Genomic DNA, 18,709 nt, shown 5'->3' with positions numbered 1-18,709 from the left:
GTGTGTGTGTGCGTGTGTGTGTGTGTGTGTGTGTGTGTGTGTGTGTGTGTGTGTGTGTGTGTGTGCTGAGTGACCGCTGAGTCTTTACATTCATTATTAATATTTAGCTGGACTGAAGTGTGTGTGTGTAAATCCTCTCGTTTTATTCTTCATGGGCTGTAGCGTGTTGTGTGTGTGTGTATTGTGTGTGTGTGTGTGGGCGTACACACATGCTGCACATGAACCTTGAGGCAGTCCTTGTGTGTCTGTTTTCTACATGTCCACTCTAATGTGGATAAAATCTTTTCTATGAGGCTGAGGCTCAACAACGGTTTGTTGTTGAGCCTCAGTTTGTGGTTTAAATGTTTAAGTAAGCAGCTCCAGTGTCCAGCTGTGTGTGTGTGTGTGTGTGTGTGTGTGTGTGTGTGGAGACAATGATTTGCCTGACTAAGTGGTTGAGCTGATTGTGTTTCCTTCACGTGTCTGAGGGAACAAATGAAATTTGACCTTTTGCACAATTTCACAGACACATTTTGTGTTCAGACTGAAATTGAAAATCTGATTATAATTATACATTAATTTCTCTCTGCTCATTAGGCTCCTGAATCCTCTCATCGCACACAGAACTTATATTTTACTGCTGGAAAAACAAACATCTTCCATTTAATTAACCAAATTATGATTGACTGTGCGGAAAATTGATACTTTGAGATTATTATTATTCATTTTATTCATAAAAAAGTAAACAGTATAAAGTTGTAATGTTCATGATGAAATTGTATCGCATGTGCCATTTCTTTTGGAAGGGAAAAAAAAAACATGCACAAACTGAAACGATGGCCGAGTTGCAGACGCATGACGACACAATTCATTGCACGTTTGTCGCACAATCCAACAGCCTCACACTGATGTTGGTTCAGTCTGTTCATCAGACGCATGTCTCACAGGGTCACATGAGATAAAGTCGTTAAACAGGTTCTCAATCTCTCTGTTGGGAAACTTCCCACTAACGTTCAGGGCGAGTTACTGTCTGTATCATTCTGACTCATTTCTTGATTTCTACGTTTTTTAAAATTTCTTTTCACCAGAATGATCTGTATTTCAAAGATATTTAAGTAAGATTTTTAAGAGTTTGTATAATTGAATCTCTTTAATTCTATCATATGTTTTCAGATCAATCTCCATGTGTTTTTCTTTCTACCTCTTTTTTTTGCCTAAATGAAACTCCCATCGGTCTGTTTAATGTGGAGCAGCTTGTGTGTGTGTGTGTGTGTGTGTTGGTGTATGTGTGTGTGTGTGTGTGTGTGTGTGTGTGTGTGTGCGTGTGTGTGTGTGTGTGTGTGTGTGTGTGTGCATGTGTGTGTGCAGAGAGAAAAAGGAGGGACAAGAGGAAAAGACCAAGAGGAAAGCGAGAAGTGAACACGAACAGAGAGAGAGAGAAAGAGAGAGAGAGAGAGAGAGAGAGAGAGAGAGAGAGAGAAAGTTGAGGGGAGGGTCGAGCAAGCAAATGGGAGGAGTTGGAGGCAGAGAGAGAGCGATTGAGCGAGCATGTGTGTGTGTGAGTGAGAGAGAGAGAGAAAGTGAGAGAGAGAGGAGGGATGACAGGAGATGTGGTTGTTGCCGCGGCAGCAGAGCAGGACAGATCTGAGACTGTAAAACAACACTCCTCCTCCTCTTCCACCTTCTTCTTCCTTTTTATCATTATTGCTCTTTCCTCCTGCATCCATCCGTCCCGTTTCCACCTGGGAAAACCTACCTCTTCCTTCCTCACCATCATCATCATCACCCTCAGCTGTGGTAAGTAGGATGAAAACTGCTCCAGATTCACCGAGACTGCTGAGAATAGACTAAGAAAGGAGAGGAGAAAAAGTGTAGTGGAGAACAAGAGCAGGGCACAGGACGGACGGGTGGAGAGAGGAGGAGAAGCAGGAGGAGGAGGAGGAGGAGGAGAAGAGTTTGGAGAGAGGAGGAGAAAATAGAATCAGAATAGAAAACTTGAATTGGAGAGGTGGAGCAGAAAAAAAAGAAAGATGTGTAACAAGAAAGATAAGGGAAGAAAGATGGAGACCGGCAGAACATATAAAAAAAATAGAATAGAATGGAGGAGGATGAGTTTGTTTGGAATAAACATTTCAAAAGGTTCAGTAGAGGAAAAAAATAAATAATAAGAAGAATTGGAATAGAAAAGAAATAGGTGTGTGTGTGTGTGTGTGTGTGTGTGTGTGTGTGTGTGTGTGTGTGTGTGTGTGTGTGTGTGTGTGTGTGTGTGTGTGTGTGTGTGTGTGTGTGTGTGTGTTGAGGTTGACGTAATCCAGCAGTATGAATTAGTGATGATGTTCTCTGTGTTTCCTATTAACAGTGGTTAGCATTCGCACACACACACACACACACACATACACACACACCTTCTGCTCTGACGGCCCTCCACAACAGAACCTCATTCACTTTTCCCGTTTAGACTTAAAGTTGAATCATATTTCATCTCGAAGGAGCCGACTCATCAGTTTGTGTGTGTGTCGTATGATCTCATGGTGTTTGTGTCAACACTTTGTGACCTCCCTCCTCTGCCTGTGGCTGGGAGTCTGTTGGTCCCCACTGAGGACATCTGTCTGTGAAAGCACCTCACACACACATGTACATGTACATGTCTCAGTATTTTCCAAAATCACCTGCTCACTTTAGTTTTTATAAAATAAACAAGAGGAAATGTTGCATATGCTGGGATCTATTTTCAGCATTGGATGAATCCAGATTTGGTGCTGTAGTGAGCAACATGACTGTGTGTGTGTGTGTGTGTGTGTGTGTGTGTGTGTGTGTGTGTGTGTGTGTGTGTGTGTTTAACATCAGGCTGTAGTTGGACGGCTCTTGTTATTCTTAAATGTTCTCTCTGCTGCACACATGATTCATGGACGAATTAGAAGAATCCACAGGATCACCCGACTGAAGTTTAATTTACAGTATGTTTTTGTTGTAGAAAAGTACATTTTCATATTATGACTTGTAAGTAAAATAACATTGAGATCAAAATTTCCATAAATGTGAAACAGTTATTATTTTTCTAAAAGCTCTGATGTATCTGAACCACCGGCGATGAATGATTTGGAAAACCAAGCAAACGTGTTGTTGGTGTTGTGGTGGGGAACGAAAATAAACAAATAATATAATATATTATCATATAATGTAGAAATTTATCATAAAATATGTAAAAAAAAACTACTGTACGTTGATTTGATTCGCACGTAATTACGCAGGGGCCCTCGACCTATAGGGCCCCAGGTTTGCTCCTCCATATCTGCGTCATAGAGGAAATATGTGTCTTAGTTTATTTTTAAGATCTGAACAGTTTCTGTTTTTATTTATTGTAAATTAGCTTGATTTCATTGCGTTCACATTATTTTTCTTCATCAACAGACAGATAACCTCCATCGAGGTGGATTCATTTTTCGTAGATGGACCAAACAGTTCACTTTTTCAATTGTCGACGGACTGATAAGTAAATAAAACATCAGGAAACATTGAAAAATACCTCATTGTTCCCTGATGTGAACATATTTCAATTTTTTCAACTGCGTTTACTGTCAAAAACAAGAAAATTGTTCACATCTCGGTAGCTGGTACCGCCGCGGGGCCCCCAGGCGGTGACAGTGCAGGTCGGCCATGTGTCTGTGGATCTGAAATAAACTGAGTCGCATACTCTCAGAGGAAGATGATGTCTGTGTGTGTTGTATTTCCATGAAACCTTAGGGGCGAGTACGTTGTGTCCTGTGACTTTTTCACAATAAATGTCCTCCAGCTGTTTGTCTGGCTGACATGTTTTAATGTGAAGGCGCAGTTAATCCAGCTTTGGTCAGTAAATCCCATCACATCCGACCTCAGACACAAACACTGGGTCAAACTCTGTCTCCTGCTGACTGAGGTGGTTGACGTGAGATGGTCATTTTGTTTTATGAATGAAGCGTTGCATTCATAAACTGCCCTGAAGTCACAGGCAGGAGTTTCTCTGCATTAAAGCAGATCAGGATCAGTGACTGACCTGAACCAGGATCTGTGAGAGTCTGAATAGAACCACGAGACACTAACTGATACTGATCGATGGGAAACATGCGAGAAGATGAGTTGACAAATATTTATCTGGAAGAAACTCACCACTGGCTCCTGGCCTTTTCTGTAATACTGCCGATATGATGACTAAACAGTGTATTTTATATAATGATAAAAACTGAGTACAGTGCAGATGTTTTCTGTGGCGTAGTCAAGTTTAAATCATGAGACCTTGTGTTTGTTCTGACCCCTCTGTGTGTGTGTGTGTGTGTGTGTGTGTGTGTGTGTGTGTGTGTGTGTGTGTGTGTGTGCGGGCTGCAGTGAAGTGCTGCTCACTGATGGTCGTCTAATGGTTTCATACTAACACTCACGCTGACCGCCCATGTGCTGCTCTTCGTCACTCTGTGAGTGTGTGTGTGTGTGTGTGTGTGTGTACTGCAGAAACACTGTTCCTCCTGTGGCTTTCGTCGGCTTGTGTGACAGCACACTCTGTTTAGTTTAAAGGAGCGTGTTATTTTTTGGGAAGAAGTGACACTGAATATCTCCATCTCCTGAAAGAGAAACTGAAAGCGCCAGGATCACTCTGGATCCCAAAAACGAACGAAGACTCAAAGTGTTTGACGAAGGAGAAAATCACTTCATGTCGTGATGTCAGTGAAAAACTCAGCATGTGTCCCTTCAATAACTTAAATCGCCGACGGAATCATGTCAACCCATGAATCACGGACCGTGGCTTTGCGTGTCTGCGTGTCCTGCCGATGACCTCGGATGTAGCACTCACACCTATAACAACCGATCAGTACAGTTGGAGTCAATGACTTTCTTAGCTACCTGCAGAAAGGGCCAATCGCAGTGCAGACTTTTTTAACTTGCAGCAAACTGCGCACAACATTTCCGAAAAAAATGAAAAGTTAACCGTTGGTATTGGGTGGATTTGTTCAATAAGACAGAACCCACAGAACTGTGTGAGCGGCTGTGTACAGGAGACTGAGAGACCGTGGTCAGAAACCCACTACAAGGGCCTCGTCCCTGACAGTCTGGCACGATGTATGGCCCCCCGATGTCCTCTGAAACACTCCTGCTTGCAATTCTTTTTTTAAGCACAATTACGCCGATAAAGTTTTGAGCCCTTGTATGAGATCAGTGTTCAGAGAGAGGCTCTGAAAGGAAAAAGAAGAGCCGACTTTCTTCTGTGTTGAGAAGGTGGTGATGAGGATCAATTGGATCCCAGTTTCACTGAGCGTTAGGACTTAGCGGCCGAGAAAAACGGCAACTGACGCCGTGTCTGTTTACTTCAAGCGTGTTCATTTCATCCTCTCGGACAGATGAGTGCAGGAGGCTCGTCGTGGACAAACGCAACAACTGCTGCCAGGTTTGTTTCAAGCTTTTTCGGCCGAACAGAGGAAACACAGTGACTGAGCAGACGGGTCGGAGAAGACGCAGCTGTGGAACTGCTGCAGGATATGTGGTGATCTGCGGCTGATTTCCCCTCGGCTCATTCCTCGAGACTCTGCAGTCACAAAAACTCTGTTTTGTAACTGCTGTGACTGCGTTTCAAAAAAGGCACCTTGATGTTTGTGAGGAGGACGGTCCATCCCTCGGCCGTCGGACAGGAAATCCACTGACTTCGGTTCAGCTCTTACGCAGCAATAACCATAAAATCCGCAGCCGTCCCATTACCGGAAGCTTCCCGGGTCGAAACCACAGGAGCTGCCGGTTGGGAGCGACATGCTGATCCCAGGGCTGCGGCTGTGGATAAAAGGCATCATTACGTCTGCTCAAAAAACACATGATGTCAGCAGGGGTTCCCATGGACGGGACAGACTGACTGGAAATGGACACACTGGGACGCGACGGGCTAAACCTCCTGTCAACATCAACGACGACGACCACCACGACTACTGCTCTTGTTCTACTCATTCGATAGTGGCGGCTGTTTCTTCAAATATGTCTGTTTTCTTTTGGAAGTTTGTTTCCCTCCACTGCTGTTCTGTGAACACTAGGAGCTGGTTCATGGAGATGAACCGATGGTGGTGCTAATTCTCCAGTCAGGTGCCATCGCCCCACAGCAGAAGAAGAGAGGATGTTTGTGCACTACGGGAAGTAGAAAGTGTCTTGGCGACTTGACGGCTAATTTTTCATACTCCACCCCTGCAGTCGCTGGCAGTTCATGTTGGCGTATGAAGTCCGCTGCAGTCAGAAGTCCAGTCCCAATGCAGCTACTGTTTGAACGCCGTCTCCTCATTGGTCCACACATGATGAGGTTTTCATGTGACCTCCTTCCTCCGCCATGTTTCCGCTCTGCTGCATTGGGATTTCTGAACGACATCATTAATTCACTGAATCTGTTTCCACTGAATCGCATTCACCTTTTATCAAGATCTACAGCTGGAACAAGAGGATTTTTGGGGGGGTGATAAGTCGGAAATGCACATTTGGATGATTAAATATCTAAACTCGAATTTTTTTTTGTCTAAATTTAAAATGAGGATAAAAACATCTGGATAGAAACTCACCATCTGCAATTCTACACAGGCTAAACCTCCACAGCCTTCGGGTAAAGCAGCAGAAACTTCTGCAGCATCTTATACAGTGATTCAAAACTCCCAAACCTGTGATTTTAGTACTGAGAGACGTGAAACACCGGAACACATGGGACCATTAAAAAAGTTTATCGTGATGACTCAGCTGCTGTTACAGTCAGAGAAGCTCGGGAAACTTCAACCTGTAGATGTGAAAAAAACTACAGGAACAAAAAGAAACATTGCAGCATGAACGGTACAGTGACCGACTGTTAGCGTGCGAGTGTGCGTGTGTGTTTGCGTGTGCGTGTGCGTGTGTGTGTGTGTATATTCGGGTGGATTCTATGTGCTTATTGGTAACTGAGGCAGTGCAGCAACCAGTCAGGCTGAAAGTTTCATTCATAATTTATCAGCACACCCACTGGAGATTTTACTGAGGCAGGACAGGTACAGGAAGGCGTTTGTGTGTGTGCGTGTGTGTGTATGTGTGTGTGTTTGTGTGTGTGTGTGTGTGTGTGTGCGTGCGTGCCAGTGAGTATGCATTTGTGCAGCCTTTCGATCTTTCGCCTTGTGTGTGCCGAGTTCATTTGTGCTTTTGTTGACTTTGGTTTGCGATTAGAGTTATAAACCAACCACCTTCAAATAAAGATGGAAGACATGACAGCTCCCCAAAATGAAGCCAAATCATCTACATCGCCCCCTGCTGGCTGGCTGCAATATAGGTCCCAACCCCGTTTGTTCCATCTTAGCAGATGGGACATGGACCAAACTTAAAATATGAAAGTAAGAGTTAATAATTCTTTCCAAAGATGGTTTATGTCATTTTAGGTAGTTCTTATCACACTGATGTATTTTCAGATGTTCATGTTTGTGATCAGTCTGGTTTTAATTAGTTATTTAATGCTACAAAAACAGGCTGAGACGTCATGATTGACATCAGAGGCTGACTGAAGCCCCTTGTATTCAGATGTCTAGAAATGTTCAAATTTGTTTTATTCGATGTATATGTTTGGTTTAAAATCAACACTGTGGTGGTCTGAAGTGTTTGCAGTGCAGATTAATGTGCTTGTTTAATGGGCGACCAGTTGATAGTTGCAGTACTAGCAGTACTAATGAGTATTACTTATGAGTTATAGTACTCGTGACAGTTCCTCAGAGTTGAAGAGGTTCATCTTTGCTGTGATTCAAACCAAACCTGAGTTTTATTGCTCCGCGGTGGACTGTTGTGTTTACCCAATAGAAACTTTTAATCTGAGGAAGAGCAGCTTCACCCCCGAACTTTATTGTAGATGCTTTATTGAATGAATAAGTCGGAGGGGTGAGGAGTGGGGGAGGCGGACGTCTGTTTTGTTCCTCTGTTTGTCCCGTCATAAAAAAACAACAACATTTTTAATAACCTGCAGCTTCATATCTTCAGCCTCAACATGTGTCTGTCAGGGGATGTTAGAGGCCGTGACGTTCTGTGGATACTTTTTATTTCAGGTGTTTCTCAGGTTTCGTGCATTAACATCGATATATTCAGCAGACAGATTAAAAAGAAGCTGAAAACATGAAGGAGGGAGGACGTCACTCCAGCCGAGTCCAGTCTTAATGTCCCTCTGAAGACAGTTTAGAGGTTGAAGAGTAACTGGTTATTTTCTGTTATTTAAAATTCGATACTCAAGTATCGAGTTCCCACCGTAACACACGATCCACCAATCGTGAGTCAGTCTCAGCTGTCAATCATGACGTCTCAGCCCTTTTTCATAGCATCAAATAACTCATTAAAACCAAACTTATCAAAAACATGAACACTTGAACATACACAAGTGTGATAAGAACTCCCTCAAATGAGAGAAGCCATCTTTGGAAACATCTATTTATTTAAAGTGTACTTTGGTCCATGTGTCATCTGCTCACATGGAGGCGGGCGGGGTTTATGATCTATATTAGATCCAGCCACCAGGGGGCGATACAGATGATTTGGCTTCACTTTTCCAAATGGATTAACCCACAGCGGATAGTAGACGAACAAATGCAGACAGAGGGTCGTCAATTGTAAAACATGTTTGTTGACGATCTTACAAAACTTTTATTCTTTCTATCAACTTTCTTTCTTTACCTGTTTTACTCTCCTCTTTACCCCCTGTGCACCGACTCCTCCTTTCCCATCCCCTCATCTAATTTGACAGCTCACTTTATCCTCTCTCCTCCTCTGTTCCTCTGTACGCCACCTATCTCCTCTCCTCCTGGTTTGTCTCTCACTGTCTGTCTCCTCTCTGTTTGTGTGTTTTCAGACAGGGCAGCCATACATGGACACGGAGAAAGGACCCGACGCCTCCTCCTCGCTCTTCAAAACAAACCTGCTGTCCCTCCGCCACTACCACCACTAATGCCTCGCTGTCTTGAGCAAGAGCGAGAGAGACAGTAAAACACGCGGGGAGATAAAGGAACATTTGGGAGGAGAAAAACAGCAAGCAAAGGCAGAAAGAGAAAGAGAGGAAGAGTGAGGCTGCAGATCCATAATCGCCACGGCAGAGAAACACTTAAAGGGAGGGAGGCAACAGAGGCAATTCTGTCTATCTTGCAACTTTAAGGGACCATCATCACAATTTAATAAGAATTTGAAAGGCTGCGGCGCTGCAACAAATCTGTCTTCAGAGGGAGAGAGAGCTCGAGTCAAACAGAGAGAGGGAGGAGAGCGAGAGGGAGAAAGTAACAAGGTTGCAGACAGACACAAAAGCCTTAACGCTTTCCACCCTGGATTTTTTCTCTTTTTGCTTTCTCTTGTAAATACCAGCAGCAATAAACAAATAACTTTATTATTATTTTAAGAAATTCTCCTGTTCTGAGGTCTCAAGACTTCTTCTGTCAAGGTTCTTAGTTTTGAGTTTTGTTATTTAGAAGTTTTTCAGTTTCTCATCCGCAAAAGTAAAAAAAACATTCCAAGGACATTTCCGTTTTGAGTATCTGATATTCTTGAGAGTTTGCCGGTTTTAAACGTGTCCTCGTTTTTACCCCAGAGCTCTTCTTTTATTTTTGAAAGCAACCGGAAGGCTCCATCCCCCGTCTAACAGAAGGACGCCCCAGGCTCACAATAAAGACGGGCCGCACACCTGTCAGATGCATTGGCCTTCCCGTTACTTCACGGCGTTCTTTTCATGGCTTGACACCTAACCATCACCGGACCCCTCCCTCTGCCTGTCCTCCTCCCCCCCTTCCTCCTCCTCATCATGTCCGACCACGTCCTCTCTACCTGCCCCGACCGCTCTAGGAAATCAGGTCAGGGAACGAAGTGAGCGAAGATTTAGTCTAGGCGCTTACGCAGAATTTGTTGGCCCCACTCTCCCTTCGAGGACACAACTCGACTCTCCACGGGTGCGACGCTCTGATGCAAGATGGCGGCCGGCGTGGCGACGTGGCTGCCGTTTGCACGGGCGGCGGCAGTGGGCTGGCTGCCGCTGGCCAAGAAGACAATGCCCAAACCCCCTGTAGACAAATCATCCAAATCAGATGAGATCCTATACGTCAACGTCAGCGGGGTCAGGTTTCAGGTGGGTGTGGCTGTCTAATGAGCATGCTCACGATGGCTTTAGACCATATTGTATTCAAAGATGATCAATGACAGTATATAAATATGATTTATCAATGATCCATGACTGTATATAAAGATGTCGATTGATTGTCATGGAAATCCCCCTGCAAAGTGAAATCCACAGGGTGTCCGACAAGATTACCCATCAGCCACTGCGTCTCACTGGTGCACCAAAAAGCCAAAGAACCAAACTGGCGCATTTCTGATCGACTGAGTTTAACACATTTTGTTATATTTATTTATACTCGGAAGTGAAAAAAAATGTGTCTTCTTACTTGTGTTCTACTTCCCAGACGTGGAAGAACACTCTGGATCGCTATCCGGACACGCTGCTGGGCTCCTCGGAGAAGGAGTTTTTTTACAATGAAGACACGCAGGAGTACTTCTTCGACAGGGACCCCGAAATGTTCCGGCATATTCTGAACTTTTACCGCACCGGGAAGCTCCACTACCCGAGAAATGAGTGCATCCAGGCCTTCGATGAGGAGCTGGCCTTTTACGGCATTGTGCCAGAGATCATCGGAGATTGCTGCATGGAGGTAACCCTGCACTTTAACGGTGACACTGATGGACGGTAAAGTCACTGGTGATATTTTGAGTGACCCTGGTTGAATTTTGTCTTTATTCTAAAAGTTCTAACATTTAGTGTCACATCCTGTTTTTTGTCTTTTATCATTTGACTTGACTGATGAGTTCAGGGTCTGTCTGCAACCTTTGAAGCAAATATGTGACTTTAATTGACAAACACATTCACATAAATCTGGGCTTAGATTTTGACAAAAAATTACGTAACATTGTTAACGAGTGAATTGTGTTTTAGCCGGCCAAGAAAAATGCAGTCGCTATCGTGTGCAAGCCAGTGTTTGTCCTGACAAGGCGTCGATGGTAACCATATTGTACAGTCGACCCTGACAATGTGTGGGTTTAGTTTAGTTTAGAGAAATATCTCTGAATATGAGAGCTGGGTATTGGATCTCATCCCTCCAGTTGGGTGTGTCTATAGAATTGAACAGTGAAAATTGTTGACTAGTTTCCTGAATTATTTCTAAATTAGAAATCTTTTCTTATTTAAGATTATTACATCCAAGGATGTTATGTTTTCACCCATTAAGAAAGACCCCATTCAATTATGGTGTGGATCCAGACAAAGGGGTTGATCCACGAAATATTTTATCACTTTTTCTTAGTGCTGTGATGTTGTTGTTTTTTTTTCTTCTACATTTTCACTTATTTCCCACAGAATAATTTATGGATCTTGATGCAGAAAAATATCTGGTGTATTTAGGGGACTGATATCTATGAGTGTGTGGAATTTGGTTTGATTTGCAGATCCCCAAAACAAATTTGGATCTGGTGGTTTTTAAATGTGGTTTCAAAAGGCGACAGTTGGGCCTTGGCGGCGGTTATTGGCTATTACACAGGGCTGTTCCTTTCAAATATTCCGACAGCTGGAAGGTTTTTACTGCGAAACAGTTGCGGACATTTTGCACCTGGACTCTCTCCCTCTGGTCTGGGTGCAAATTTGGATTGTTTGAAAGTCTATTGCTGTGATACATCAGTCCTTTCAGATGGGTTTTTATATGTCTGCATGAGTCACGTGGGTGTTGTGACCTTTGACCTATGAGGTTTGTTCCTAATGCTTGATGTAAATGCTGCTGCTGCTTGCGCTGCACTCATTAAGTCTCTCTTGAGAAGAGCATCATAAGCCAAATTACTTGTTGTTAGGGTATGCACATTAATGGATCGGAGGGGGATTACAATCCAGCGCTGCTCCCGAACCCCACTGATACACTCTATCTCATTAACGCCGCCGTGATGATCCTCCTGAAACACTTCTGAATTGGCTCTTTATTGCAACTACTTTTGGCTCCGTACCCCGTCTTTAAAAGTAAGTGATTTCATTAAAGACTCATCAACAAGACATTTGTTCCCTCTTCCCTTTTTGGAACAGCGAAACAACTGCATTTCTAATTCTTCATTCTAACCTTGACCTCAGAGGCATTTACATCTTTATTATCCACGTTTATATTTAAACAACCTGTCCAACGACTCATGAATGAGTTTTCCCCGGGATTGGCAGCTTGGATCGAAAGTTGATTTCGACTGTGAGAGATTCTAATTTCTGGTATTTCTTTTTTTACCCTTTCAACACTTCCCACACAGTTTCCCACGCAAGAAAGCGTCCATGGTGATTTTTTATTTTTATTCCTCTAGTAATTTCACAGATCTGAATGTTTCTTCTGCTGCCTCTCGCCATCTTCGAAATACCGTGTTTCAATCAAAAGACCAGTGTCGTAAATTGATACCTGTCCCCACCTTGTTAAGAGCTAGCAAGACGTTAGCTGGTGGTGAATATAATGGGCCGCATCCACTCTGGTAATTACAATTTTGTAGAGAAGGGAAGACATTTAACTACATTCTCTGACATGTCCATAGTTTATGAGTCTGAAGTGCTCACCGGCTGTCGGCTAAAGTTTATTTTACTCCACCACAGAGCTCACAGTGTTGTTAGCAACTAACAGGCTAACCTTAGCGGAGTGGAGCTAAGGAGGCAGCACGATGACAGGTGATTTTTTTTTTAAAAAGCAAACTGGGTCTTAGCAGTTGGAGTGAACACAGTTGGAGAGCTGTCGATGTCATATTATAGATTTTGTCAGCTTTCTTGTCAACAGCTGACAGGAAAAGGTGAGACATGGAGGGCAAACAAAATACCAGCTGACAGAGACAAGAAGCTAGTAAGAAGCTAGCATGACGTAGAGGTATGGACATCATGTAGTTCAGAATATATAACGTGGCAAAATCTAAGGATACTATCTTGACAAATCTGTATTAGTTGTAATTTGATACAAAGTAACATTTATCATTTTGTGACCATTCTGCGCAAATACATGAATGCTACCTGCAGTTTCACATCACAGTGAAATGTTTTTGCCATTCCACAAACTGCTAATAACTAGCCATGTTTAAATAACTTTATACAGCCACGACGACTATAGTCAAAATGTATTCATTTCAATAATGTCAATATAGATATATTTGGTTGGATGGCTCTGTCCTGGGACCTTCCTGCCCTTCCACGTGCATACATGGAAAGCCTGAGATAGGGAAAGCACATCTCCCTACCATTCCAGGAGCCTTCATGGAATGTGAGGCAGGGAGAGAAACTAAACATGACCAGTTATTGAACTGATATGTTAGATGCTAATCTCGTCCTCCTCTCCCTCCCCCCCCTCTCTCTGAAGGAATACCGAGACAGGAAAAAGGAGAACCAGGAGCGTCTGGCAGAGGACACGGAGGCCAATGAAGGCTTGGACGCCCCCCTCCCTCCGCACAGCACATCCAGGGAGCGTCTCTGGCGAGCCTTCGAGAACCCCCACACGTCCACCATGGCGCTGGTCTTCTACTACGTCACCGGCTTCTTCATCGCTGTCTCTGTCATCGCTAACGTGGTGGAGACGGTCCCCTGCCGGCCCCCCAAAGGCAGCTTCAAAGACCTTCCCTGTGGGGAGAAATACCAGCTGGCCTTCTTCTGCATGGACACGGCCTGCGTGCTCATCTTCACCTTCGAGTACCTGATGCGTCTGTTTGCCGCGCCCAGCCGCTGCAAGTTCATGCGCTCTGTGATGTCGGTGATCGACGTGGTGGCCATCATGCCCTACTACATCGGCCTGGTGATGCCCGAGAATGAGGACGTGAGCGGGGCCTTCGTCACCCTCCGGGTTTTCCGCGTCTTCCGGATCTTCAAGTTCTCGCGCCACTCGCAGGGTTTGAGGATTTTGGGCTACACGCTGAAGAGCTGTGCCTCCGAGCTCGGCTTCCTGCTCTTCTCCCTCACCATGGCCATCATCATCTTCGCCACCGTCATGTTCTACGCCGAGAAGGGCACCAAGGGCTCCACCTTTACCTCCATCCCGGCCTCCTTCTGGTACACCATTGTCACCATGACAACGCTGGGGTGAGTTAGCATCAGTTCAATGTTGTGTGTTCGCCGTCTATCTACTCTCTGAAGTTTAACATTATGCAGATTTTATTTTTGCAACTGATGACTGAACTGCTGTTAATATTATCACCATGGCAACACCAGTTTGTGTTTGTGTAATCCTTCTGTTTGGTGTCAGGACATGGATATATGTCATTATTATTGGTTACGGGGGAGAAATTTACTGCCTGTTTCCGCCATGAAAAGCGATGAAGTGTGAAAAACCCGTGTGTGTGTGTGTGTGTTTGCCTCCCACTCGTTGCTTCTCGAGTACGGTGGTGTATCTTCACCCTGCTGCCGCCCACATACACTCTCTGCTGCCGGGTGGATGGCTGAGTGTGATTGTGTGTGTGTGTGTGTCTGTGTGTGTGAGGATGATGGTGTCTTCACCCTGCAGCTCTCCAGCAATGATCTATTATCTGCTGCTCAAAGAGCCTTTGGAAACATCAGAAATAGAGAGTGAGTCAGGAATCTGCCATAAGCTCCGACTGATCCATCATACTGCTCTTTAACACTGACACACACACACACACGCACACACACTTGTGTGTCTTCTCTATATGACTCTATACTCCTACCTGTCTGTGAATGAAAAGAAAAGGAGAAAAACATGCGAGTGGTGTGAATGGGAATCAAAGTCAATGACTTTAACACTATAAACCAGCAGCAGTGTTAACCTGAGCTGTGATTCACATACGCAGTTTAAAGGTCGGATGATTTCACTGAATGAAGTTATTTGTAAACTTTTTCTGTATCTGTGGCGGAGACGCGTCGTTTACACCCTTGGTTCACTTGGTCCAAAACTAAAAGATTCATGGTTTTAGCTCTGATCTCTCTCATGATCAACCTGAGTTGATGCAGAGGAACTGAAATCTGTAGAAATGCAGCTTCCAGAATGTCAAAGTGCTTGTCTTGAGGAGGAATCAAGGCTTTGAGCTGTTTAGGGTTCATTATGTGTATTTAGCACAAGCCACAAGCCTTTTATATAGAGATCCTGCTGTATTACTGATAAATAGACCCCTCATGATGCCACTTTTTCTTTTTTACACTGAACCAAACTAAACCGCTATTTTGCTGCCACCACGTGCTGCCACCACGTGGGTGCTTGGAATTCTATGTGCAGATGTTGCGGTTGCTGAAGGAAACCTCTGACAGGACACTGTCTACATCTCTAACACTGACATGGAGACTGGAGGCTTTTATTCTGAAAGTCTCCTCTCAGACTTCGGGTCCATTAGCTATCAGCAGGGAGAGGCAGGCCTCTAAATGGATTCTTCAGACAGCAAAACACAGCCAAGGCTTTTACCTCCCCCCTTCTCCCCCTTCTCACCTCTCTCTGCTCTCCGTTGCTCTCTGCTTCCTTCTAGGGAGTATCCCTCTGTTTGTCCTCACCTCTCTGCGTCTCCTTCTAGTATCAAGAGGAAGTTTTACTTGTAGATCAAAAGAGAGCGAGACTCTTCAAGACTTAAATGAGCAGATGAAGAAGAACATGTTTCTCTTGTCTATATATTTGAAGTTTCAGCCCAATGTCACCCACTGAGAACATTACAACTTTGGTCAATGTCATCATGTGGTAACGCAGCTGTAAAAGGTGTCTGTTTTCAAAAGCATGCTCTACCCTTGCCTGTGAATTGTTCAAGAAAGCCTGCTTCATTCGAGATGTCAGGAGTTCCCTGCTGAGGCAGGTAAATTTGTGCGAACACCCTACGCAGCTTCAGAGTTCACAGACAGAGGTGTTTGTGGTGGATGGATGGGTGGACAAAGCACAGGAGACCGCTTTTCATTTCTAAATAGAAGGGCACTCAGTCGAGCACATACCTCGGCCAAGGCCCAACAGTCCCCTTAAATTCAATCATTGTGTGTTAAACGGTTGAGCCTTTCAACTCAGTGCCCTGTGCTCTTCTTCTTTTTCCCTTCTTAAAACTGTAGCCGACTGGACACTGCCACAGCATCACTGTCATTATCTGTTCTAACAATAGATTGTATATAAAGATGATCAGATGGATGACACATCTCCACTTCCTGCTGTTGTATAAAAATGAAGCTATAATATCTTTTATTCAGACGCCGCCATCTTGTGCTTTTGACGTGATTCGGAGCCAGAGTATTAGTATTGTGGTCCCGCTCATACACTCGACCAATCGCAAGCATCACATGACTAAATAAAAACCAAACTTAGCAGAAACATGAACACCTGATCATGCATCCGTGTGATAAGAACTACCTAAAAATGATAGAAACCATCTTTGCAAACATTCATTTAACGTGTACTTAGATTTTTTTCTTCCATCTGCTAACATGGAGGGGGCGGGGTGATCTGCACTGCAGCCAGCCACCAGGGGGCGATCAGGTTGATTCGCCTGTACTACTTACAAGAGGAGCAGCTCGTAGCTTCTCCAGCACGACCCTCCATGGTGCCGCTAGAAACAATAACTTTAACCTCGGTGTGTTGGAATTTTACAAGTGAGGAGGAAAAGGGAGCCGCTGGCCTCAGGTTTGGGCCATATTCTAGATCTGCCGGCTAATATTGTGTATTTTTGTGCTTTATGTCTTTAATTTCATTTGTTGTTTATGAAACTGCACTGCAGACTCATTGTGTTGTATACATTCCTATTCCTATCTTTGTTTTCCAGCTGTCCATTAAAAGAAAATGCATGTGAGATAATTTCAGCTCATCTATGGACAAATTAAAGATTCCTCCTGTGAAACGAACCATTCATTGTTCAGTTGAAAGCTTTCGGTTGTTATCAGTCCACCTGAAGGAAAATGAGGATTATCTGGAGCGCGGACACAAACCAGGCCGCAGCGCTTTGAATCAGCTCCGGCAGATTGTGTTTCCACTCACATATATTGCTTCTGGAGGTGCTGCGGTAGGTTTATGATTCCACTTCCAGTTTATTTGCACAGTGATAAAACACAGGAGCAAAGCAATAAAAGCAGAATGATGAAAAACAAATGATAACAAAATGAACAAAGAGAAACAAATGAGCAGATTGGACTGCAGACAAAGAAAGTGGGGAGGAGGAGGAGGAGGAGGAGGCGAGAGAAGAAAATACAAAGAGCCGAGGGGGGAAGGAAAGTAGAAAGGATGAAGGGGAGGAGAAGGGGGAGAGGAGAGAAAACCCAGAGGGGAACTAGTCTGATCTGATCAATACGTTCCTGAAACGATGATGTTTTAGCTAATTAAATTACACATTTACACATTGTGATCATTGCCTGAATCATCCATCAGTTTCACATTGATTTCCTTTCTTCCAGGCTCACACTTTTTAAACTTCTTTTAAAATGTTGATGTTGATCCGTCAAGGTTCATCTTGAAGACAATGATGACGGGAGAAGGACATGCACCCACATCACTCGTCATTTCCGCGGCCACACAATGAACGATCTGATCCCGCCTTTGCGTTTTTGCACCTGATGTTTTTGATACACTCTCGTTGTCCTCATTGACATCGAATCTCTGAATCCTAGGTGTTAAACGTGATCAGGTTAAAATCCTGTCTAGATACAATCTGGATATGAGACACATTTGAATGTTGTAAAAGGAGGCGATGTCCCAATTAGTCAGATCACGATTCTGATTACAGTCCCTCTGAAGATGCCTGGTAGCCAACAAAAGCCCCTGAAGAAGAAAAAGAAGAGTTATTTACAATAATAAGAGTTTAACTAGAGTTATCTACCAAACTGTCCATAATCCAACACAAACACGGAGGGAAGTGTATTCATCACAAGGACGGAGGAGACAGACAGATTAGATTTTCATATCTGTCTTGAACGCTTCCCGGATGCATCAACACTCAGCTTCTTTGAGATCAGAACTGACAAAGATGCATGACGTGACTCCGTGTAAATGGAGTCGAGATGAGAGCTTAAACAATGTCCTCACTCATTAACTATGTGGCGGTTGGTGAGTGCGGCAGATACGGGAGGCACCAGGCATAAAGGACATCCACTATAAAATGCTGGAGATGCTGCCCCGACTCAGGGACGTCAATGTTTAAGGAAGTGTTTTTTTTTAATTTCCTGGATCCGTCCCTCTGTCCGGATCTGCACCAAAATTGAATGGGCTATTCTTATGGCCCATGTATCAAGTTTCACGGAAATCTGTTCAGTAGTTGTTTTGTAATCCTGCCCAAAAAACAAACGGACAGGGGTGAAAACATAACCTCCTTGGCGGAGGTAAAAAATGTTGTTGTCTGCTCTGGTGTCACCTTTTTGAGCTACCAGACGACGAAGTCGTTGGCATTCTTTCACCAAACCTTTATTCATGGTGTTTTGATAGAACACATTTAATCAATTAGAGGAAAAATATGTTTTTTTTATAAATCATTAATTTAAACCCGACGCTTTGCTCTTTTCTCACGTTTGTGTAAAACCCACAGGAGTATATACGTGCAGCTTTAGTGTCCGGCCCGTGTCCTCCGGCTATGGAGAGTCGGTGGTGCTGCAGAGCACTTTAGCATCAACATTATTTATAAGAACACGAGGGGAAGCAGCCGCTTCCTCCGAGGAACAGGATATATACGAGTCTGAGAGCGGGAGCAGCAGACGACCTGATAAAACAGCCCGGGTGGAATTATGGACCATCTCAACGCATGGCACACGCTGTTCATG

The 18,709-nt window shown here is 44.0% G+C and overlaps 1 protein-coding gene across 1 annotated transcript in view; it reads left to right on the top strand.

The window, feature by feature from the left end:
* The first annotated feature begins 1,526 nt into the window (after nucleotides 1-1,526).
* The window catches only part of kcnd1 (potassium voltage-gated channel, Shal-related subfamily, member 1), a 43,391-nt gene continuing 26,208 nt past the window's right edge, over nucleotides 1,527-18,709 (top strand). The window contains exons 1-4 of the mRNA XM_035645273.2: nucleotides 1,527-1,776; nucleotides 8,819-10,075; nucleotides 10,410-10,655; nucleotides 13,359-14,071. Of these exons, the coding sequence (XP_035501166.1) occupies nucleotides 9,920-10,075; nucleotides 10,410-10,655; nucleotides 13,359-14,071 (1,115 nt within the window). The 5' untranslated portion in view covers nucleotides 1,527-1,776; nucleotides 8,819-9,919. The remainder of the gene's footprint in view (nucleotides 1,777-8,818; nucleotides 10,076-10,409; nucleotides 10,656-13,358; nucleotides 14,072-18,709) is intronic.

The sequence above is a fragment of the Scophthalmus maximus genome, chromosome 3 (genome assembly GCF_022379125.1).
Source record: "Scophthalmus maximus strain ysfricsl-2021 chromosome 3, ASM2237912v1, whole genome shotgun sequence".
NCBI lineage: Eukaryota > Metazoa > Chordata > Actinopteri > Pleuronectiformes > Scophthalmidae > Scophthalmus > Scophthalmus maximus.
The sequence above is the reverse complement of the archived record's forward strand: the minus strand, read 5'-3'. Positions and strand labels throughout refer to the sequence as shown.